This window comes from Acanthopagrus latus, chromosome 19, assembly GCF_904848185.1.
Source record: "Acanthopagrus latus isolate v.2019 chromosome 19, fAcaLat1.1, whole genome shotgun sequence".
NCBI classification, from domain to species: Eukaryota; Metazoa; Chordata; class Actinopteri; order Spariformes; family Sparidae; genus Acanthopagrus; species Acanthopagrus latus.
The window spans coordinates 20,672,441-20,697,438 of record NC_051057.1 but is presented as its reverse complement, the minus strand read 5'-3'; the positions used below and the strand labels follow the sequence as shown (position 1 = coordinate 20,697,438).

The 24,998-nt window shown below is 44.0% G+C and overlaps 1 protein-coding gene across 4 annotated transcripts in view; it reads right to left on the bottom strand.

The window, feature by feature from the left end:
* Positions 1-24,998, bottom strand: part of LOC119008443 (dipeptidyl aminopeptidase-like protein 6) — a 219,307-nt gene that overhangs the window by 84,925 nt on the left and 109,384 nt on the right. The window contains exon 1 of one of the 4 annotated variants that reach the window (XM_037078755.1): positions 7,504-7,957. The exons of the other annotated variants lie outside the window; for them this stretch is intronic. Within the exon in view, the coding sequence (XP_036934650.1) occupies positions 7,504-7,578 (75 nt within the window). The 5' untranslated portion in view covers positions 7,579-7,957. Of the gene's footprint in view, positions 1-7,503; positions 7,958-24,998 lie in introns of those variants that run through there. 4 annotated transcript variants of the gene reach the window in all.

The following is a 24,998-nucleotide window of genomic DNA, read 5'->3' as shown; positions in this document are numbered from 1 at the left end:
CCAAAACAGTTGCCATAGACAATATTTACACGGCAGCCATTTTTCTTTTAGCGTCATGTTCAATTTGGGAGGCTCAGATTTCATACAGCTGCGCTTAAGGTTGCAAATTCTAGGAACATAGCAAATCTGACAATTTGTAATCATTTCAGCGCTTCCAACAACTAAAAAGACGATGAGTTGTAAAAATCTGGAGGGCTGTATTTCAAGGTTAAACAAAATTTTTGCTCCAGATGGACAAACGCTAGCGTTAGCATACAACCACTCCAGAGCTAACGTTAGTACACATGATGAGGAAGTCAATGGGAAATACATAAATTACTTCTAAACTGTAAACACACATCTTGGGCACATTTATTTCAACAGGAAGCTATTTAACAGTAACGTTATCTTACAGACTTTCAATATCCATTGTTCTTTCAGTAAAATTGTTCATGTGGCTTTAACCTTTAACACAGCGGCGTTTGGGTTTTCCACACTGAGCGTTACATCAGAGGAAAATGGCCGTCGCGTGATCACGTTCTGCAAAGCTGACACAGTCATCCCAGTAAAATAAGTGATTCTGCAGCAACATTTTGAATGTGTCGCCCGCTTCATTCACTGCAGTCCAATCTGTGGCCACTCTGTTAAGGGACCTCCTGGCTGACCAACAGGTGACCTTCATTTGGCAACACAATTTGGTCTCTTTAACAACTAACCACTTATTACATTACCGGCGAATTGGCTTGTGCAAAAGCAGACAAGTCCATATTAATGGCATTAGGGCGAGCTGCTGAACAGCCGCACTTCTGGAGCAACGGATAAGAGTCCTGGAAATATATACGATATTGTGAACAGGGGGCACCGAAACAGCATCGTTACGGCGATGTTGTGTTTGCAGACACGGCTGGCAAGCTCATGCAAAAACACACACAAAAAAAGGAAAAAAAAAATCCAGAGCAGGTGCCGCGCAGACGATTCCTCGTCATCCCACTGTGTTTTGCGTGCAAGTTGCTACTTTAATTAACATCTGTTTGAGCACTTATCACTTGAGCTATTCATCAGCAGGCCACTGAGGCAGCAGCTCCACCACAGCGAGGTGAATGAAACAAAACATGGCTGATTAAAACCACACTTGTTTTCTCAGCTTGGGATGTAACACACACACACACACACACACACACACACACACGCATGCACATAAACACTGAAATGTTCATGTCAAGTACAATCAACGCCGCAATATTTAAACTTCACACCATTTCACGAGAGCATGTTGCCACCTGACTTCTTCTTGCCAGTATTTTTCTTTTTTTTTTTTCTCTCTCTTTTGGCTTTAACTTTGAAGTGAGCCTCTTCAAATTTTATGCTTGAATTTATCAGCTCGCACCAGACGGGCGGCGTTTCAAATAAACAACATTTTTATAAATATTTGACAAGCGCGCAACCTCGGGAAACCTCACTTAATATCTGTAGGACACCAAGGTAACTAAGGAGGACTCGTATCTTAGAAGAAACATGAGTACAAATAAATACGAAACTGATAAAAAAAAAAAAAAAAACACTGCAGTTTTTTGAGTTTTTAAGGGATTTTATGCCATTTTGCTCTTTTTTTGAAACAGCAAACTCCCCTACACTGCAGTCCTTGTCGGTTTTAGCTCCACTATGAGGATTCAGACAGCCCGGTGATTTCTCTGGACATATAATGAAGCATGATCCTCTGCCATGTGAGAGTGTAAGCGAGCTTAAACCTCTACAGCTCTTCCCGGCATATTCACATATCACAAAAAAAACAAACTACAAAGTGATAAAGCTCCCCTCCCACTGATGCTCTACCTTGTCTATGATCAATACTTTCTTTCCGGTGCTCTATTCTGCTCAGGAACACCCGCAGGCTGCTCCGCTCAGCTCCGTCTCAAGCTGCCTTGATGGCCGGATCTGAGGTTTTGGCTTTGAATCCCCCCCCACCTGTCCAAAGTTCTTTACTGCGCTGCACGTACGAGACGGACTTTAACAGGGCAGACCTCGCCGTTCAGCTCGGCTCTCGCAGTCTTCTCCCTTTAGCATGCATCACCCGCCGAGGTTTTTTGTCTGAGTCTCGCACAGAAAGTGGAAGAGGCAGTGAGAAAAGGTCGATTATCAGCGGAGGCGTCTCCACTGAAGTCTTCCCCATTAAATGTCGGGCTGCTGTGATCCTGCTTGAAAGCTGCACTGGGCTACAAACGGCTGTGAGGAGTCACCGAGACGTGTGAAACTTCAAAAAATTAAAATATGTAATGCAACATAGTTAAACTGCCTGCCGGAAAGTCACAAGATGCACAGAATCAAAGCACAATATGTCATTTCTGCAGCTCGAGATCAAAACAGTAGTCTGACGATAACGTGAAGCAGCGAGGGACTGTGGGAGTTGTTGTCTTCACCGTTAGACAACCACAATGAAAATACATCCGACACGACGAGGCAGCAAAGTTCTTGTTATGTATCATCTTGTGTTTTCTCTCGATCATCATGTTTAAACGCGCCTTGAGCTTGTGTAAAATTTGGATTTCTCTGGGTTTGAACATTGTTGGAAACATTTGGGTTAACATAAAATAGCAGCAGCCCGTCCTCATCACGAAGGTCAACTTTGAAATTGTTTTTTTACGACCCATGATTATGTGTCTTGCTGGGCAGCGACCTCTAGCGGATGTTTGGGTTCGACCGCCACAAGAGCATCTCAGGAGGCCGCTGTCCGTGCAAACAGAAGCCAACAGTGAGTTCTTCTAACTTACTGACGTGGTAAAGTTACATCACGATATCCGACAACAGATAATTCAGAAGTAGCATCATGATTTTACCCAAACAGCGATGTTCTCCTGAACCTAACCAAGTAGTTTTAGTTCTTACACCTGAACAAACTGCACGGTCCACCTGCACCTGGTGCGCTGCAACAGTCACTCTGTTGGGTACGTCGATATGTGTCATTTTGGAGAGGATGTGATGGTTTCAAAATATTATGTTGTTACATATAACACCTTTAGGTTTCAGTGGAATCACATCTACAGGTTCCTAATCACACGACTCTCTCATACAACATACGACTAGTCAAAGATGGATGTATTCTTAGAGCCAAGAAGTGCTGCGAGACTTTTAATTAGTCGTGTTAACGTGTCTCACCTCTCTAAGTGCATCCCTGGACCTCTCACATCTCCAGAACCTCCAGCCTGTTGCAGTAATGAGGGTTAGTGGTGTGACTCTCTCTCTTTCTCTGCCGGGTCCAGTTGATTACTGGAGGGCTGTTTGCTGTTGTTGCTATCTCTGCTGAGCTGCCCTCTATCTGTGTCCTCTGTCCCCGGACCCGTAAGCCCTGCCAGCAGACCATCAATCAGGAGGCCACAGCAGGACCTCGCGTAATCACAGCACTCGTGTACGTTAGTGTGTGTGTGTGTGTGTGTGTGTGTGTGTGTGTGTGTGTGTGTCTGCACACACCAGATGCAACGGTGGCGCCCGTGTGCACGCATGTGTAACTGTGTTACGTTGCTGATTTTACAACCTAATGTGCTCGAAGCAATTTCTCACTTTGCCGGAGCTTCACGCCTCAGGAAAAATCCACTGACAGCCACCATTTACTATTTACTGGTGTTCCAGCGTCAGCGGCTCTCCCAACCCAGTCAGTAATTACTATTTTTTTTTTTAATATATAAAAAAGGGTTGGTTTCTGCAGGTGGTAACTATAAATTTCACTTTTTAATTTTCAAATTCACGTGATTCAATTAAGATTACGAATACAGAGTGCAGCTCATACGATCCACGAAGGATTCATCAAAGTGTGAGCGATTAAGCTGAAGCTGAATTTGTATCAGAAGATGTAATATTAGTGCTGCAGGAAAGTATTACTTATTCTGTGATGGTTACTTTTTTCTTTCTCCGTATATCACTGAAATTATTTATTGACTAACTGTAGAAAATGTATCATTTAAACCAATCACCCGACTCCTCAAATGCAGTTGAATAAAATTGTTCGGGCAAAGCGAGAACGAGGAAGACGTCACCTTCAGATCTTGGCAACCAAGAGAGGCATTTTTCGCTCTTTTGTTTATTTGTGGACTCAATGATTAATAGATAGTGACAAACTGCCCATCACAGCTCAAGGTGAAGCAACAGAATGTAATTTCCGGGAGAAAGACGGTCGACTGTTGAGTTTCATCTCCAGATCACCAAATACTAATGTGTCCGACCCAAATCTTCAGTATTTGGCGATCGACGAGACTCACCAATCAACTATTTTCCTGCAGGAAGCTACGTTTGGGCTGATTTAAATGTCCTGTTTACTCCGACCAATGGTCACAACCCAAAGATATTCTGTTTAGAAGGACCACAACAGAAAAGAAAGCAGCAAATCCTCACATTTGAGAAGACTCATTGCCAGTTTTGCTCGAAGAACGACTAATAAAGGAGTCAATGAGGGCTGCGACAAAATATTGTTTTCATTCTTTGTTATTTCTTGATTGAAACTTCAATTGTTTGGAGTAAAAAGATGTCAGAAAATGGTGATCAGTGTTTCCCGACCGCCCAAGATGATGCTGTCAAATGTCTTGTTTCGCCCACAATCCAAAAATATTCAGTTTATTGTCACTGAGGAGAAATAAATGGGAATATGTTCAGGTTTGGGAAGCAAGAAATGTAATAAATCAACTAAAGACGGCTGTAGTTGGTGATTAACGTAATTCTTGACAACTAATTAATTCATCATCGTAGCTCAAAATGATTGTTTCCATGTATTAAGGAATCCACAGATCATGTCAGCATTATATCATATAACTTCCAGGTCCATCAGTTGTTTACACTGATGCTTGTATCTACATACAGCAGCCAGTCGTGGCTGTGCAGATGAAGCAGGGCGGCACCGGCGGACCTTTTGGCCGCCTTCCGCTGGAGTGACTGACAGCCTGCAGCTGAATCACAGCGGGGGAAGATTGTCTGCTTGGCAGGATCGAGCCGAGCGTCCCTCTCACCTTCTCCGTCATCTTTAGACAGGTGCGACGCACACAGGTGGAGGCTGGCAGTGACAGATGCCGTCTGGAGTCAGAGCTCGTGTTGATCGACCGGCTCGGAAAAACAAAGAGGGGAAGAATCGACAAATGTAAAAAGCTCACTCCCGCATGTGCAGGCGGCGGACTGAACGTGACCGGAGGACGGAGGCTTTCAAGGGCTCGTCTGGTGAAGTTCAAGGTCTGGAGACGAGAGGAACACGGTGAAGACTCGTTGAAGGAATTTCCGTTTTTAAAGGGGCATCGTGGTGAAGAAATTCAAATAACAACAATATCAATGAGGTTTTTCATACAAGCTCATTAAATATTTGTCTCTCGTCAGTGAATAAAGAGCTGCTCTCAGAGGAAAACAAGGTCTGATAATCTCAAGCTACAGAGGTGGCAGGGTCCGCCACATGTAAACAAAGTGAAGTTGTATATAATTGTGTCGTCGTTCAAGGTCAGTTTGTTTATTCAATCAGTTTAGACATTAAAAAAAGAAAACTACAGCTAAAAACTACACAGTGCACCTTTAATGGAATCAATCAGAGCGTTTTCCACGATGCTGAAGGTCCTTCATTGTCAGTTTCAAAGGTTTTAATAATTTGGATTTATTTTTCTTTCAGTCCACAAACTTTCAAGGATCCCCGGCGCCTGCACGATCCCTCCAAACGTGTCTTTCCTCAGAAAACTGTATCAACGTTGGAATATCTAATTAGAAGGAGCACGCTGATGGAACACAGCTTTCAAAAAATGAAATATGAATACTCCAAATTAAAACTTCATCATTTCCTGCTCTTGCGCCTCTGTGGTGGTGGGTCACCAGACGCTCCATCATCACCCCGCTGACTGATGGAGGGGGTCTGCAGGCAGAGATAATCACAGAACAGAGCCACCGCTGAAAAATGCAAGAGGGGGGAGGCGGCTCGACGCCAGCGTTTCTGGAGAGGTCAGGCGATTTAGAGGTGTTTTAATTAGAAGTTCGAGCATGACACGAGGGTTTAAAACACTCAGTCGCTCATTCTCAGACCTTTACAGACGCACAATTGGGTTCAACTTGGGCTAATTTGCTGCTTATGTCCCGGCTGCAAAGTCACCTGTGTTTTATGACACAATGAAAACTGTCACTAGGATCAGTACGAGCATTTTCCTCGTGATGCTGCTGGGAAAAAAGAGCCCTCGAGTGTGTATGTAGGTACGACGATGTGACATTTATATCACAGGTGCTGTTCCCAAACTCAAAGGTCATCGTGACACGTTTTCTACCTCTCAGCTGCAGGATGAAGCTGCTGCATGATACAAACTGAGGGGTCCTAAAATATTTGCACTCCGATGTTAAACTCCAGCGTCTCCTCCATCATCTCAGCTCTTGTGCCTGTGTGGAGGTTGGTCACCAGACGCTCCATCATCACCCGGCCGACCGCAACAAGAATCGCAGAGCAGAGCCGCCCTGCGCCGCGCTGAGATGCAACAGGAGAGACGCTTCAACGGGAGCTTCATCTGGAGAGGCTCTGACGCTTTACAGGCATTTTTAATTAGACGTAGGCAGCACGAGCGCGACACGATGATTCCAGTGAACACCCGGGGCCTGGACGGACGCACGATCTGATCCGAGGTTTGCTGCCGGATGCGACGGAAGACACGAACAGCTCGTCGTCGCCTGTACGTCATGACACACCGAAAACCGCCGCCACTGCACATTAATGCAGTTAACGAGTGCCAACCATTTCCAAAAGTTTGAAAAGTTGCGCTTCATTTACATCACATCCACGAAATAAAGACATCATTATCAGCTGTGAGACGAGGTGAACTGTATTAAGAACCGGACGGTGCCAGCGCATGCAGAGAGAGGTCCATTATCATTGTTTCCACCATCATTTGGGCTCTTGCACCTTTGTGGAGGTGGGTCAACAGAAGCTCCATCATCAACAACACCCCCCCACCCCCAACATGACTGATGGAGGGGCTGCAGAACAGAACCACAGAGCAGTGCCGCCCTGCAGCAGCACACTGACATGCAACAGTGTTCTCAGCCGGGGGAGACACCTCAGCAGGGAGCCTCTTTTTCTCCGTAGGGGTCAGACGCTCTTTTAAAAAGGCGTTTTAATCACAGCAGGAGGACGACATGATGATTTAAATGATCTCTCGGGCCCCATCTTGATCCAAGTTAGGGGCTAATGTTGCCGTCCTCGCTCTCTCGCAAGGTGACGCGCGCAGGGACGGACTGTGAGGAGGGAGGGGAGGAAAAAACGCAAAACCCGCTCGTCGTGCGTAAAGTCGCTGAATAACGATCACTGCGTTATAATGGAGGGAGATCACAACCCCCGGCGACCACTTCCAACTGACTCCCGAGTGCAAAGCGTTCATTATTACGAGCGCAGCCGACATCAGCAGCATCGGGGGAGGAAAAAAGTCCCCGCAGCGCTGCATGCGGACGGATGGTAATTCGGCGTGAGAGGGCGACACAGGTTGATTTTCAAGATTAATATGCAGAGAAGTGAGAGGAGCTGCTCGGTACCTGGTCCTGCTGCTGCTGCTGCTGCTGCTGCTGAGCCGCTTTCGACGGCGCGTTGCCTTCCTTCGCCGTGGTCATGATTTCCCCTTCAGCTCGGGGGGAGAAACTGATGTTTCCCCGGCAGGAGGACGAGGAGAGGAACACACCAGCCAACAACAACAACAAAACGAAAAAAGCCAATTACAGAAGAAGAAAAAAATAAGATGCACCGGTGCAGCAGAAAAACCGGCTGATAGAAGAAGAAGAAGAAGAAGAAGAAGAAGAAGAAGAAGCGGAAGAAGGAGAAGAGGAAGAAGGAGACGGTGTATTCACGGCGCACACAGGATTCGTTTGCAGCGGCCAAGGTGTGAAATAACAAGTGGTGGAGAGGAAGGACGCGCCGCTCAGGAGGAGGGAAGGCGAAAGATTGTCAGTGGAGGCGAGAGAGGAGAAGAGGAGGAGGAGGAGGAGGAGGAGACAGGAGAGAGAGAGAAGGAGAGGGAGCGGGAGAGGCGCGCATCTCTTCTTTAAACGCTTGATGCGGGACTCTGCGTGAGCCATTCAGTGCGCACACGATGGAGCGAGAGAGAGAGAGAGAGAGAGAGAGAGGAAGGGTGGAGGAGGTGGAGGGGGGCTACATCATGTGCTGCAGAGCGAGCATCAATTAAAAATGCACAGAGAAATTAAGCGCTGGAACTTTAATGCTGAACTGATGACGGGGTCTAGTCCCCTCAAACATAAAACAAACAAAATATCGATGATAATCGCAGTTTGTTTATGTTTAATTCAAGGTGATGCTCCGTTTCATCACATCGAGCTCTCATCCCGCTTCATCAGTCGGAGACGCCGCCGTCGTTACAACTGGGAGAAGTGGAAATTAAAGCGGCGCTGGCAGAATGTGGTTTATTTTTATTTTTTTCCCCCCCTGCAGCATTTAGAGAAGAGAACAATTAACATCCTTCAGCAGAAGAAGGAAAGGAAAATTGTCTGGGCGTTACATTTACTTCAGCTTGTGCAACGCCACTTCCTTTCCTCCGCTGTGTTTTATCTTCTTGTGCACGTAAAATGTCTTCAAAGTTAAAAAGGTCAGCAGGCGCTCCTCTCTCCCACAGAAAGCACGGCCCCTCAAACGCCTCCTCAGACTATGACTAGACTAGACTATGAGAAAACAGATGTGTTTTTTGAGCACTGGAGTATGTAAACCTGTGCTGGCAGAACATGATGAAATGAGCTTTGTATGTTTTCTTTAACATTTATTAGATTAATTCATGGGAAAATCAAGGCAGTCACGACAAGAGACCATCGATTTCAAGGACATTAACTTTTGGTGCAAATGGAAAAGGCGAGCAGAGATCCAATATGCTCCAAAAATATCCTTAATGCAAACAAACTTAGCTGTGCAGAAAGGTCATTAGCACAGTTCAGCCGTGGTTTATTAGTCATGTAGCGGAGTGGAGTGTAGTCTGAGAGTTCCCTTCCCCTTTAAAACCAGATCCAGCAGGGGTGGACTCGGGGTGTTTGAGGGGCAGGGGGCCACAAACGGTAAAGGGGCACCAGATGTATGAGGTGGAGCAGGTGGTGCATGATACATTCCACCACAGACGGCACTTCATCATGTTTTATCACCACACGGGCATCTAAGAGGGCACTTTACCCCTCCCCCCCACCCACCCCCACCCCCAGCAATCATGCTAACCGCTGCAACACTTCACCGCCGAGAACGACTTCTACGTTGCTTGAATGTCTTCCTGTAATAAGATCCTCTGCTGCTACTGATGCATTAGTAACACTGAAACACTAAGTGGCTTCAATGTAATGTAACCGGATTAAATGTAATTCTACATAGAGGAGCAGCAGATGTAATAACACTGAGAGTGTTTGAATTATGTTGGAGACATGAGCGGCTGTAAAAAGTTATGAAGCAGCTCCAGTAAAGTGGAACTCGTTAGGACTGAAGTTCAGTCAGTCAGTCAGTCGGAGCTGTTAACGAAATCTTGAAGAATAATCAGAATATCCGGTTTACTGCCGCAAAAACAGCCTCTCATGTTTTTCCGCGTTGGGCGATAAGAACCAAAGTTTCTTTTCGCGGGGCCTGTTCGGTTAATTACATCTACGAAACACGTTCCTGCTGAAACACTGCGAGGAAATGACTTCCTTTGATTTCTTCTGAGATGTACTTAATGTTAATTATTACCTTAGTCTCCGGTCTGACTCTTTTTCTATTGCGAGTCTGCAAACGAATGTGCCGCGCGGTTAATTAAAATCAGGTGGAGGCTCGGTGAAGTCAATTACCCTGAAATCCCACGTGAACGTCTGCGGCGTTTGCTTCATGTGACCGGCGGAGCACGACGGGCAGGAGAGAGGCTCGTCCTTCAGAAAGGGGAAAGAAATCCACCGTCGGACACACTCGGATGAGATAGTACTTTGTTCGTTTGGTTTGTAATTTACTCCCACTCAACCTGCCGGACATTCCAATTTCTCTGCATTTGCATCAACCTTTGTTGACAGTCCCCGATGGAACGCTTTCTCTGTGTTGCAAATGCAAAGCGAGCCGTATCAATAAAAGACATAACTAGTTTTTCTACTCGAGACAAGTGAGTGCTGAATTGGAGCGACATTTTTGTTTTCTATGGCAGCTTAGAAGTCCAGTGTGTGGGATTTATTGAGGAGTTTTCAGGTTGAAATGTAGTAAAATATTCATAATTATGTTTTCAGGTGTGTATAAAAGCCTGAAACTTACAATTTAGGGTTTTTTGGGTTCTCTGTAGGTTTCTACAGTTGCTCAGAACAAACAAACCAAACACACTGACCCTTTTTGTTTAATTTTTAGTGGCCAGAGTATTTGCCATTTAATAGTTAAGATATTTCAGTCCTGACCACAGCATATATTATATTGGATGAAGTTTCCTGGTTTGAAAAGTGAAGCCAGTGCAGAACCTCAACTGGTTTCAAACAGAAGTCCAATTTTATGTGAGTTTATGAAAAAAAAACGACCCGATTTCTCACTTGATTTATCACCTCAGTAAACAGTTTCCTGATGAGTTTGTGGTATCAATCGATGATTTCAAGTCTTCGTCAATACAGTGTGATGTTCATTTAGTAAATGATGGTCCCATTTAGAGGAAGACGGACCATGAAGCAGGGTGTGTTTGAGGATACAAGTTGTATTCTTGGGTGCTCCCCAGCCTCACCTGGTCACTTCTGGCGCCACAAAAAACAAGATGGCTACGGCCATGATGGCAAACTATAGTCTAAGGTGGCATCATGGAGGGTTTACACTCAGTCCGAACCAACAAATCAAAAGACAAACCGATATTCCTCAAGACACACCAATATAGTGGCTAAAAAAAAACCCAAATGAAAAGGGTTTGTTCTATTACCAATTGATCCACAGTGATTTCCTTGGAGAAATCTCTGCTTTTGGACTTTTGCCAGGTGAAGCCATTACACCTGACGGTTGTGTTGCCGTCCTTTGACGTATGAAAAAGGATGAAAACCCACCCGGCGCTCGCAGCACCATCCACTTGTGGCTCCAAACTATATTAGCGGCCTCCTCTGACAAAAAACTCTGGCCTGTGTTTACCATCTCCTGGATGATTTATGAAACCGAAACGACTTCTCAACAGCCAATCAATCAGCCCCAAAACAATGACGGCCACTCTGGGCCAAAGCCCTATTGGCTGATGACGGATGCTGTGTGGTCGGGCCGCGGCAGCCGAGAACACAATAACCACCTTATTGTGGCCGTGTTTTTTGCGGAGCGGGCGCACAAACCTCGTGTCTCTGATGGTGACAAATCGACGAGAGGCGGCGGTGATGAATGCTCCCGGGAGGGCGGCTCTGTTTAAATACACATTCCTGGAAAGTCAAGAATTAACCGGCTGACGGTGCCAACCTGCCCGAACAGATGGAGCAATATCCACTCGCTCCTGCTTCATCACTTCAGCGCTAATGCCGAGCTAGCTGCCAACCCAATGAACTAGTAGTGCTTGTGCCTAATTAAAACCTCAGCGCAGTCAATACATGCCATAATCTTAAAGCATTGTTTTGGCACTGATTGTAGTCGTGTGATTACTGGAAACAAGCTCAAGGCCACCGGGTGATGATCACGTAGATAAATATAATTGCTCTCGTTAAAGAGGCCTCTCCAATTAACCCTGTGAACGTAGAGCGACAGTTATAGGTTTCTCCAACGCAGGGACGAGGTGGATTGAGCGACCCAGAAGAGTTGCTGATACTTTATAAACTACTTTATGTGCATCCTATTAGAATACCCCTCCATCAGCTTATAAGAAAACACAGAAGTCGAAGAGAGGCAATCGAGTGGAAGCTCTGAGAAATGTACTGATACTTTCAAATTGAAGGGATGAGCAGAGAAAAGGAAAGAATGAAGCAATCGCTCGGATTGAATTCAAATTCTGTTTGCTTTGTCCACCGTGTAATGACAGGAAGCGCAAAGCAAAGAAGTCTGTCTTTCTTTAAAAAAGGCTTTCTTTAGTATACGTGAAGCAAACAGTTGTTTACCGGAGTGCTCGGGCCGTACAGCTTTTTTTTTTTTTTTTAAATTTGAGATATTTGGAGAACTAAAGCGTTAAATCCCTGTTAACACCACCGGATACGAGTGGGATCATGCACATGACGTGGAAACCTGGAGCATTTTCTTGATCAAACTCGAGGAAGTCAGAATACGCGGCGAGGTCGAGCCGGTTGGCCTTTTAAATCCATGTTTTATTTCAAACAACTGCTGTATATTGTGTTTCATTGTTCTCCGGTGTCTGCGCCTCCCTGTATAAAATACGCTCACTACTTGGTTTTTGAGCTCATGCATGCGCACAGCCGCGTCCATAAACTGTGTCCCAGTACACCCATTTGTGGAGAGAATGGGATCCAAAAGAAAAAAAAAAAAAAACATGTTCTGAGTTATAGCCAGCTCCGCTCTCCCAGAACATATTCTGTCATAGCATATGGCCAAAACCATCTATCAGCGTTACATTAATTCCTATATCAAACCCTTCAATGCAGCGAGCCCCCAGCGCCAGGAAACGGCCGGGGGAACGAGTGTAATGGGATGTTTCAAAAACAAGAGTTGTTCGGCGCCGTGCCGTAACGCGCCGTGACTCGTTTTGATTAAATACTTTATAAGGAGGCATCCGTTTCCTCGTGGGCTGCTTCCTCGTAAACTCACGTTTTGATGCGGACGAGTCTCATATTGTGTGTGATGGAAGAGGCTCGTCTGCAAAAAATAAGACCCAATATCGCCCCCCGGGAGAGAGGTCGAGGATGGGTAAGTGATAACTCCGGCGTTGACACAGAGCACGACCAAAAGGTCCAGGATTCACACTCCCAGACTCTGCTTCCCAGGCGGCGCTGCGTCGCAGGACTGCGCGCCCCAATTTCTCTGCTCTTATTCATCTGACACATGACGGCGAGCGTCGGGATATTGGGAAAAAAAAGTAATTGCTTTTCCATCTCTCTCCCTCCCCTCCCCTCCCTGCGAACACTCTCCATGAGGTCCTTACATAAATACAGCTCGGACCCGTCAACCTGACAGAGACGGGGATGCATCAGGATGCAGTTTCTCCTCTCGGCAGCGTTACAGCACTTTACGCCAGGTGTGACTCATCAGCCTTCACACCACTCAGCCGTGAAATGTCAACAGAGCCAGAATCCACAACCAGGCCCGCTTTCTGCAGCGCCGGGGCTGATGAGCACGTCTCTGCTGCTGAATGAGTTTCCAGCTTCTTTTTTTTTTTTTGCTCATTAGCATACTGTGTGTGTGTTACAGTAAGTCCTGCCTGCTGGAGACTGAACCGAGAAAATACAGACAGACGCTTTTTAAAATAGGCTCTTCAAATAGTTCCATCTTGAGTTTTGAGGTTTTTTTTTTTTTTTTTTTTTAAACATGCATTTGAGGAACTTCTGGGTATAAACAAGCTAAAGTTTCAGTTGCAGCACTCAGACGCTGCAGGAGGTCTGAAGTCTGTTTTTTATTCATATGTTTGTTCTTTTCGCTCGCTTCTCAGTCCCGTTTGTTCCATCTAATAAATGCTAATGACACATTGGTAACAGGTGTCGCGCGGACATCATCGTGTTTTTCAAAAAGGCTTCCGTTGTCATGACAACAGCTAAGCTTCATGCATTAAATGGGGTTTGTTCAAGATCTCACTCCACAGTCAGTGCTTTGTGCTTCTGCATTGCATAAATGTGCTTAAAAAAAAAAGTCTGACAACGGCTTTGTGAAATAATCTTCAAGCCAATTAAAGAAAATCCAAAAATATCATAGATGGATGAGATAAATGAGTTAGTATGCAGCACATATCCAAAGCCAGGGAGATTTTTTTTTTTTTTTTTTTAAAGCATTCAAAGTAACTGTGACAAATACTATCACAATCTCACTTTCTCTTTTTTTCCCGAAGATGACAAGTGACTGATTCGGCATTGTGCCGCTCCGTCGAGGGCCCTAACACTCTCCGGAATAATAGCACACTCCCAAACGGCGCCTGCTAACACATTTGAGGCCCCCGCTAAAAGGCCCGGCCGCGCTGTAACACATCTCAGCGCCAAGGCAGGGAGGACGGCTCCCGATGCTGATCCAGCCGCCATCAAAAGCCAGAGAGTGCCGAAATAGATTTCAGCACCACTTAATGGACAGCTCCAACGGTGCGTTTCACAGCCGAGTCCAGATCTCCACTTTCACCGAGAGCAGGGAACCCGGAGAGAGAAATACCAGAACAACGGGACTTTGCAGAGGGTGGCGTTTACTGAAGCCACGAGGAAGTCTTCTTTAATAGGACAGATTGTTACGGGTGGAGAGGATGAGGGGTTCTTCACAGTGGCGAGGAGTTGGACGGTTTGAGTGGGAATGAAGTGGAGAGTTATCTGAGTAAAATATGTGTTTTTCAAGGCTTCTTGACTATGTATTTCTTATAAATGTATGTCACATCACCAAACCTCCAGCTGAATGATTGCCGATACTGAAAGATGACAAGAGGGCGCCAAAAAAGAGCAACTTTTATGGCCTCAATATAAAGAAAACATCAGAGCTGGGTAACTAACTTCCAAAATGTTACGTATTATATGTAAGTAGATATTTTCATTTTAAATTATTAAGTTACTTTACAATATTACTGCCTCTGTAGAGTGATTAGTTGCGCACTTTCCCCAAATTAACCACCTAAGTTCGACTAAAGCGTAATAAGATGGACATCGTGCAATTCCTCGAATGGCCACTTGAGGCTGCAGCTCCACAAGTGAGTCACTTCCCATAAGAGCTCATGTTAAAAAAAAAATCAATTAAACCATTAGTCATGATCAGTGCTGTAATGGCGAGCATGTACAATAGGATTGACTTGTTTCGTTTCGTCAACACGACTAAGTTTCAGACATTGTTCAAGTTTAGAAAACTTTTCCAAAGAGGATCCATTCAAACTGCAGGTAACCTGAGGCGACATTCTTGTTGGAGGCGTTAAATCTTTTAAGACTGCGTGTCACCATTCGTGCTCTTCCCCTGTCAGCTACTGAAGAAACAGACTATTATTTGTCCTGATTTGTCCGTGTAAATAATGGTTTATGGCCTTGGTGAAGGGCTCTGACAGTGAAGTCTGGACGATTTCTTTAAAAAAAAGGGATTCAAAGTTCAACAGTCAAAAGTAAACTTAATAACTGTGGCCTTGTTTGATTTCCATTAAAAACATCTGAAAGTTGTTATTCTGCACAAAGTTATAAAAGAGTTACTCACTACTTGTTCGCACAACTTCTCATTTAAAATCTTTCAAAAAAAAAGAAAATCATTCTTGTCGGTGCCTTGTGGGTTTAATCAGCCACAGTAACTGCAAACATCTGTGTCCACATTCATGTCCAGGATCATATGTTGAATTAGAAATAACTAGCATTTTTTACACAGGTTGACTGGTTGGGAGCGTGTCTATGTTCCCACATTTCTAAGACTTTTTTTTTTCTCCCAAAATTAGCCCCTGTGCTCCCACATTTCCTCGGGGTTGGGCTAACCCTTACCCAAGGAAATGTGGGAACACAGGGTCTAATTTTAGAAAAAAAAAATCTTACAAATGTGGCAACATAGGGCCGACCCAGACTGGTCATGTTCTGGGGCAGCTGGACTGCGTTTCCAACAATTCAGTCACTGAGCATGAGTTTCTTTCAACTGTATTTAAAGGGTGACGCCACCAATTTGGGGAATAACCACTGCATGTGTGAGAAAAAACAGTATAACGCATTCACTTTGTGGATGCTAATGGGAGTTCATTTAAGTAGAAAGGATGAAGCATTTTGCTCGTATCACGGCCCTCTAGATTGTTTAACGTCTGCGATGAATAAACAACAACAAAAAAACAAAACATAATGCTGCTCGGACGAGCGTGAACGAAGACGATGCACAACCTGCCTCTTCATTAGACGCAGCCGCTCTGGTGTTACGGCTCTGTGCTCCATTAGAGCTCCTTCAGCGAGCTGTAAGCCACCAAACTGTGCGGTTCAGCGGTTTTGGCTCCTCCGCCTGAGTGAGAAATAGAAACTGTGCGACTCCAAATGTTTTGTTTTGTTTTATTCCACGGCGGTATTAAGACATAAGCTCAGTTTCTCTGGTGTGAGTCATGAGCTCCGTGGTTTCAGAGCGATCAAGGTTAAAACAGCCTCATTGTGACCCGAATGAGCTTGAATTTGAGGCTCGAATAAATAAAATGAATGAATACGTGAGAAGCAAAGCGGAACACGACCAGGATGCGTCTGTATTATCCGCGACTGCACCGGTTCATCCGGAGCTGCTGCGCGTCGCTCTCGCAGTCTCCCGACCGTGATGAATCAGAAGTTGGGGGAACATTTGTCACAGCGGGCCACATGTCCTTTCATCACACCAGGTCTCCCTCTCGCTCCCCTCCCCCTCGCCTTCTCATTCCTTCAACCTCCATGGTAGTTTCATTCCTCACAGAAAAAAAAAAAAAAAAAAAAAAGCTTTGTTGTGAATTTGTCACTGCCCCAGTCTCTATGCCATGTTAGCCATGCCCTTGGGTTTTTTCCCTGATAGGGCCGGTGGAGCACAGTGGCGACGAGATACAGAAGTCGGCGGGCTGCCTTTCTAACCCAGCAAGGAGAAGAATGGACGGTTACGGGTTAAGAAGCTCTGACAGGTGAGGACAGGCGGCGCCGCTGGGGGGGAATTTCAATACTGGCACTTTAACGGACATACGCCTTGCTGAGGAGGTGTTTGACGTATGCGTGGTGTTTCCCAGCACTGTAGGGAGACGGATAAAAAAAAAAAGTGTGCAACTGTGGATCCTGAAGCCTGGGAGCTGATATATACACTGTAATTGGATCTTCTTTTATTGGCACCGGGACCCATATTCTACCTGACACATCCCCCTCCCTCCTCCGAGGAGTGCAACAAACAAAGAGCCAACTCTCGCCGTGATATATACCGCATGTGTCTGGTTGTTTCGCTTCAAAACAATGCAGCAGAGGAAAAACAAAGCTTTGGGAAGCAAGTAAGGATCTGAAAGCAAATCTGGCAACCGTGTTTTCTGTCTGCAATCCCGAAGGCGAAGAAGAGTCAAAACAGATCCATAGCCTTAAATTTAAAAGTCAATGACTTCGTCTGGAGCTTTGAAGATGGCACGAATCAGTCCAGATCACAAGCTGATTTAGGAGCTAATTATAGAAGTTAAAGTATTCCAGATACGTGGCTTACACCCGCGGAGTATTCCTTTTGTGCGAGGCCGATTTGAAATATTAAAGGTGAGATTGCCAGCAGGGGGATACTTCCTTCGAAGCGGGCAATAAAGTAACTCATTAAAACTTCTCGTCTCCTAAGACAGGAGATAAGCAAGCTGGGCACGGAGAGGGCGGGTTCTGACAAAGACGAACCAAATAACCTCGACAGCCGCGATGCGTTATCCAAATCATCACCTTTCAATCGGGCTTCTCTGACTCAATGTCAAAGCTCCCCGCATATCAGCAACAACGTGGATTTCAAAACATGATTTTTTTTTTTTTTTTTTTTCCCCCTGAATTGATTCAATGGAGTTGAAGTGCATATACACAGTATTTATGTGCACAGCCAAATTCAAAAGAACATTTGTTGTGCTGTGGACGTTGTGCACTGAAGACCCTGAACTGAACAGCGGAATGAAAAAAAAATGCACACAGAGAATTACAGAGAATCATTAAGGTTCCCTTGAAAAATAAAGTAAATAAACTTCATATTCCGGGAAGAGGAGTGGAATACATATAAAGAGGACGTATTATACTTAATGATATTATTCTGGGTCACTACTAGAACAGGTTTACAAGCTTTAAAGCTCAAAAAACCTGTTTCTTCTCATTCTGTTGCAGCTCCGTATACTCAGTCGAGTTTTAGCTCCTGTCTCTTTAAGGACCCCCCTGTCGCAAATACCCACTATCCTCTGATTGGTCGGCTCACACACACCTGAGTCCAGCTCGTGAACAACAACAGAGCAGCCGTGCTAAAATCAGTTCTTACTTGCCAAACAAGCCACGCGGTGTTGAATTACGCAAATGTGTGACATGTTAACGCCGTGATGTCGCTAAATCATGTGATTAGAGGCGGAACTACTGGCGAGGCGTTTGAGGGGCAGTGTTTGCTGTGGGAGAGAGGAGCTTCTCTTGGTGCAGCCTTTGACCTTTTTAACCTTCTATCAGAACATTAACAGTGAAGGACTTCATTTGTTTGACATCTTTAAATCAAACTACGATTGACTGTGAAAGTAATTGGCAGATTAATCGATAATGAAAGTAATCATTAGTTTCAGCCTTGTTCTTTTCATTCCCAGCAAAAATACCTGACAGCACATCGCTCCTTTAAAAGTTTGAGAGTGAACTCTGACATTATCTGTGTTGTTTCGCAAGGTTGACCACCGCGTCGAACCATTTTCCGACCTTGCGTTAACTAGAGCTTTACACATGATTGTAGAACTTGTCACACCTGCTGCTCCAGACTGATGGATACGATCTGTGTGAAGTCACGTTTGCTCTGATGATTAATTGCTGTAAAGTCGCCCGATATAATTGAAAATAATGACCTGCTTTGATTGCAGCAGAGGCGAGCACAGGGGAGGTGGCGGCTCCGACTGCCAGGAGCTCAGTTCTGTCTCTCTCTCTCTCTCTGGCAGCAATCGTCCTCCTATCAAGCAACAGGCCAGCTGCTCGATAGCCCGGGGTGAATGACTTGACCTTCCACTGTTCCCCCAGCAAGAGACGTGAGCTGCCGAAGGACTTCCGCCCGGCCAGGGCGAAAAACCTGCCTAATTAATTTACTTGAAAAAAAGACTCGAGAGAAAATGCAGTCTTCAACAAAGTACCGGGGCCTGGCAGGCCGGGGCTCTGCGGAGCGCAGGGTGAGCCAGCTGAGGACGAGGAACAAAGTGTGACATCAGGAGAGGCAGAAGAAAAGAGGAGAATGAAAGCCAGATAAGAAATGACGAATGGAGCGAGATCACAGGGAGAGTTTTCAGTTTGGATAAAGGTAGTTTATGGTTACACATAAGGCCCATAGACCATATATATATGTGTGTGTGTATGTATATGTATATGTATATATATATATATATATTCAAACAGGAGCTCGATGGGGTTGAAGTCAAGGTCTCTGTGCAGACCAGTCGAGTGCTTTTACACCAAACTGGAAAAAAAAACATTTGTTCATGGACTCAAGTTGTACACAGAGGTGTAGTTAATAAATTGTTTGCTGTAGCTTTAAAGTAGATGACAGCAGAACAACACTTAAGTAAAGTTTTTGACCTTCACCTGAATATTTCCATTTTCTGCTACTTCAAACTTCCACTTCAACCAAAACATTTTAGTTACTAGTTAGTTTTGCTTGTTCCTCTTACATTGCAGATTACAGGCCACATCAGAGCCGAAGCAGAACATGTTATGTTAATCAGTGTTCATTATCAATGTTCATTTTCAGTGACATAGTTATCTGATTCGAACATATAAGTCTACATGATGGGGCAGCTGCAGCTCATCTGCTGGCTTGTTTTGTTTTTTTTTTTCTTTTTTGCGATTTCAAAAACTTTAGGCGAGAAAAATAAATAAATAATTCAGTGTGTTCAAACTCCTATAGATTAATGCCAGAAGCACCTCTTCTGACAGCTTGGGGCAGAAAAAATATGAAATAAAATCAACTTATAACCTTTCAGAAAAGAACACCATTCGAATTTACTTTGGCCCCGTATTCGACTGAAGTTTTAGGATGGTTTGACATTACAGAAAAACAGACAAAAACAACGGAAAAACACTGATTTTGATAATCCGATAATGGACCAGGCCGATAATTTGTCGACACAATTGCACACAGTATCTGCATCTGAACATATGTGTAGTTTACTGGACTTGAACCAGGTCGAAGGAAATTGTGCATCTATAGCAAATCAGTGGCAGATCATATTCTGAGTCATTGTTTATCTTAATGGATTCAAGCATGAATACAGAGCACACATTCCTGTTCTTAACAACACAATATAATATACATAATCTTTGTAAAAGGGCCAGAAAATTTATATTTTCAGGTACGTTTTGGTTGAAAAGTGTAAAAATCCACCCCTGGCTGAATAAACCAACAATTAGTCAGAAGCATTTTTTTTTTCTGCCACTTCCTGCTGTGTGTGTGTGTCTGGGCTGCTGACAGAATGACACACCAGAATGTGGTTCACACATCACAGTCTGGCAGGTCTGAGCTTCCAGAGGGAGAAAGAGGAAAAAAAAAACAAAAAAAAACGACGGTCATAAATCAGAAACTACTATTTGAAAACTAAAAATGACAACTTCAGCTGCATTTGGACAACTCTGCCAGCCGTCAGCCGAGAATGACAACCTGGAAATACCAATGCGCAGCTCGTGTCAGCGAGCAAGGTGAGCTTCTGGGGGGGACACGGTGCACCCAGACTGTCAAATCAAAGGGAAATCAAAACAGCGCATGGTCTGTTGATCAAAGTGTCAATGAGGACCTGTGAGACTCCATCACGCCGTGCTCGGCTGAAATACAAGCTGTTGGAGAGAAGATGGAGGCATCTGGGGAGGACAGACAAGCCTTCAGATAAATGCTTTCCTCCGACAATAGAGAATAATGGCTGGGGAGACGAAGGAGAAGATTAGACTGTTCTTGTGTATTATTCATCACATGAATGTTTGAGATCTGATGCTGCCGTGTTTTTCATTAAATCACAGCTTTCTCTCCGGCACAGAATGATTCGGTCTGCAAACAACGAATGAAACACAAACGTCTGTGAGTATCAGCATCAGTTTTTAGCCTCAGTTCTTAGAGTGGAATTAATGTTAAGATAAATCCTGCTTTAACGCCTCGGCTGATAACTCATCTTGCAAATTCAATGGGAGTGCAGCGGGGGCGAGAAGCTGATTTCGTTCAACGGGGAGGTACGAGGTCACAAGCAGCATCTGGTCTGAAAAGCACCAGTATGAAGGGGTTTGTTAAAATTACTTGTTGGAAAGTCAATCAAATGCAGAGATGGCAAATAAATACCAAATAGACTCAGCACAACTACAAAGAGACACGAAATGACTACAAAGAAACTCAAGACAACTACAAAGATACGTAAAATGGCTACCAAGAGACACAAAATGACTCCAAAGACACAACATCACCTAAGGAGAGACTCAGGACCACTACAAAGAAAACTACGAACCTAAAATGACTGCAAACAGATTCAAAATTACTCCAAAGAGACTCAATATGATCGAACTATGAAGATGATAAACAATAACAAAAATAACTCCAATGTGATGCAAAATAACTACAGACACAAACGATGACTGAGGAGACTCACATCAACTACCAAAATGACTTAAAAAGGGACAAAACATCTGTAAACTGATGCAGAATAAATGTAAAGAGACTCACAAAGACCTAGAAATATCAAAACAACTACACAGAGACTGAAAATGTTTCAGAATAATAAACAACTACAAATAGAGCAAACTGACTGGAAACAGATGCAAATTGTCACTGAAAGACACATTTTGTCGTCGTTCTGGTCTCCTTCAGTCTCAGTGTCTTGGTCCTACGCAGCAGGTGTGGCCTGAGCCCGCTGGCACGTCGTCTCGTAATCCATCCACCGAAAATACGACGTCCATTTACATCAGAGAGAAAAAAATACTTTCCCGTTGTGACACACGAGGCAGACAAACTACTTTTTCGGGAGCCTGGCTGGAAATACTTCTTCCTCGATTGCCCTGACAACGACAACTCATCATCGACGTAATTATGAAAACGCCATTAGGCAGCTGTGATACCGTAATCAAGGGAAGAAAAATCGCCTCGGCAATTGAAGCCAAGTGTAGGTTTGAGAAGGAATAATCTGCCAGAGTTTTGCAAGTTGACTCAGTCACACTGCTGAGACAGGAAGTCCACCTCCCACTCCTACTCTTACCCTTTCCATCAAATGGATTCAAAGCTACAGCAGGAGAGCAATAATTACTAGCCATTGGTGCCAAAGTGGGAGAGGGAGAGCATAATGGCGTTGTTCTGAGGCTTCCAGCCAATTGTGTGTATTATACCCTAGATGCTCAGGCTGCAGCTGTGCGAGGGGGATCAGAGGGGAAATAGATTCCTAGAGCAAACAGAGGTAGTGGATTAGCTTTCAGATGACAACTGTGTACATAGTTCACAGTACGGAGGAGATTAAAAAAAAAAAAAAAAAGTTCCATATTGCCAGTGCAATAATATGACAACGTATGAATCCAGGCGAACAGCAAAAGATAACGTGAACATACATAAAGACGAAATCCTACAGAAAATCTCTCCATCATACGGCCTTCGTGTTCTGTCTGATCGAGCATCAAAACCTGTAGGATGTGTCTCATCTTTTCCATTTCCTGGCAGCGGCGTTCCGACAATGAATCATGCATTCTCTTATCATCGGGGGAGCGTTCAGCATCGGCGGCCCTCCCCCGGCACTCTATCTGTTTGATTCGGCCCATCTGAGGTCACCGTCTTATCACCTCTCGGCAGTTTTCATCAGCTGGCCTTTACAGCTGTCGGCCCTTCGCTAATTCTGCCCTTATCTGCCGCAGCACAGTCAGCGGCCGGACTTAACACTTTTAATACACGCATGTACGCACATGCTCACACTCGGGGCTGGCGATTTTCCAACATAACAGGCGGATAATGGGGCTTTTATTAAATATAAATAACTACGTGACGATGGAGGTTGCTGTCCCGCTGGTTTCTTATTAAACAGGTTTAACACAATTTTTTCCTAAAGGGCCCTCAAGGCATCAGATTCCTGCATAGACTGAAGGTTTTCTGCCAGTATTAGAGCAGTTAGGGTTAATCTGTGAGACATTTCAGTATTTGTGATTTCTTCTAGCACGCTGCTCATTTGAATCCAAATCTGATGACAGTTGTTTGCCTACGCTGCCAAACACGAACCAAATGATCATAACACACCAACACAGTCCTGATGGAGCAGAGTAGCTGTGTTTCTGAGTGATATATAATGAAAAAATTACCTAAGGTTGTGTGTATAATTTTTGCAAAATGTTAACTTTGGTTACTATTTAGCAATTCATGATTAACTTGAGATTTCTAACCCAGTTTTGTGGGGCTTAAAAGGACTGACTTCTCCACCCTGACCAAAATACAAATCTGAGATACACAGATGTCCCCACAGTTTTCTCTCTGCCTTTTTCGAAAAAGAAAAATTGAAATCAACAAAGAATGCTGTTGGTTAGCAACTATAACACACTTAAATGTTTCTGTATAAACCATCCAAAAATGGGTACAAAAGGTCTCTACCAACATCACCTGTAGCTGCAAATTCAAAATGGATTCAAATGTCAACCAAGTATTAAAATATCTCAGGAAACATGGTGAACTCTCACTCCATCTGTACATATACAAACTCAGTGAAAGGTAATTAAAAAACACAACTATTCTTAGCTTCAGGTGATTATACGCTGATGAAAACAATGAATATTATTTTCTGTTTCCCCCCACAAAGTATTCTAATATGTCTTGAAACATGTCTCAGTGTAAACAACAGTATTATTAGTATATAGACGGCATCGAGTCAGAAGACAGAAGATGAGAAATGTGAGTGATAAAAACCTGAGCAAATCCTGCAAAAAAAAAAAACAACAAAAAAAAACAAAAACAGCTTCATGGTTTAGCATAATGCGTTAATCCTCTGTTGATCTGTGTGTTCAGTATGTTCCAGTCAGATTGTTTGTTTCTCCACAACATATTGAGCTCAAGCCAGCAGCTATTCATACATTAGCTCCAAATATCAGCTCTCTTCTCTTATGAAAGCGCTGTTTGGAACATATGGTGGGTAATGGTGCATGAGAAGCTGATAACCTTTCTATATATTGTCTTGATGTGTTTTTTCTTTTTTTGTTTTGTTTTGTTTTTTGATTTGTGGAACCCATTGTCACTGTGAGAATCCAGCACAATCTGATTGTGTTGTTCCTACAGACTCCTTCCTAATTGACTGTTGCTCCAGGAGCTCCATGGAAACTGACCAGTCATGTTTTTTGATAGGTCACAGGATGGCAACTCAGAGAAAAGGATGGATCTTATAGGTGTTTAACACTGTGAAGATTGCATTTTAACCCAGACGATCTGTTCCTGAACCCAACCAAGTCTTTAAGTTCCCTAAACCTAACCAGACAAATAACAAAAATAATACATGAACAGTATAATAACGGTGTGTTCCATTTGAAATGGGAAGTTGGAATTTCCCAGCATGCAATTTCCACTTTGAATGCACTCTGAAGTTGGATTTCCGACTCGGAAAGTCAGAAAAACCTCACCAACCCCGACCCTAAAATCCAAGATGGCTGCTTGTTGTACACAGTACTGTCCAACTTCTATCTGTTGACATGTTGTTTCGATGTTTGTGCAAAAATACAGTTTAATACACCTGATGCAGTTTTTGTCACTGTTTCATAAATTAAAATTATGTTCCTGCAGCAACCTTAAAAGGTCATTTTGATAGAAAAATTATTTTAAAAAACATAATGCATCTACAGAGCTTGTGGAAAGGTGCAGAATTAGTCAAAGTCTCTTCCTGCTCAAACTGGTCCAGCTGATTACTGTCTTAGCAGTTACCAGTTCCTGGCTTCTACTTCAACGTTGGCAAGTGCAACAAACTGGCAGCCACTTGAGGGGGCAGATGATTCAAACAGCAGCGGTGTTGTGACGTGAATGCAATGGTCTGGAGCAGAGGGAATGTTGCATTTAGTGGCTGATTGTTATCAATAACGCCTACAAATGTGATGTTCCAGGAACAACACTGACAGCAGTTGCGATGGTTTGTCATCACAACTGCCAAGATACACCATGAATCCAAACTCAAAGCTGCCAGACTTTTTCTAAACCAGCTTTCAAGCCAACTGGGGGTAATAAAGAAGCAATTTGCAGTGAATTGTTCTTCAATCCAATTCATGCAGTTACTCAAAACACTTGCTCACAAATCTCAATCATAGGCAGATGCACTGTGAAGTGCCACTCACAGTGAGCCCAGATT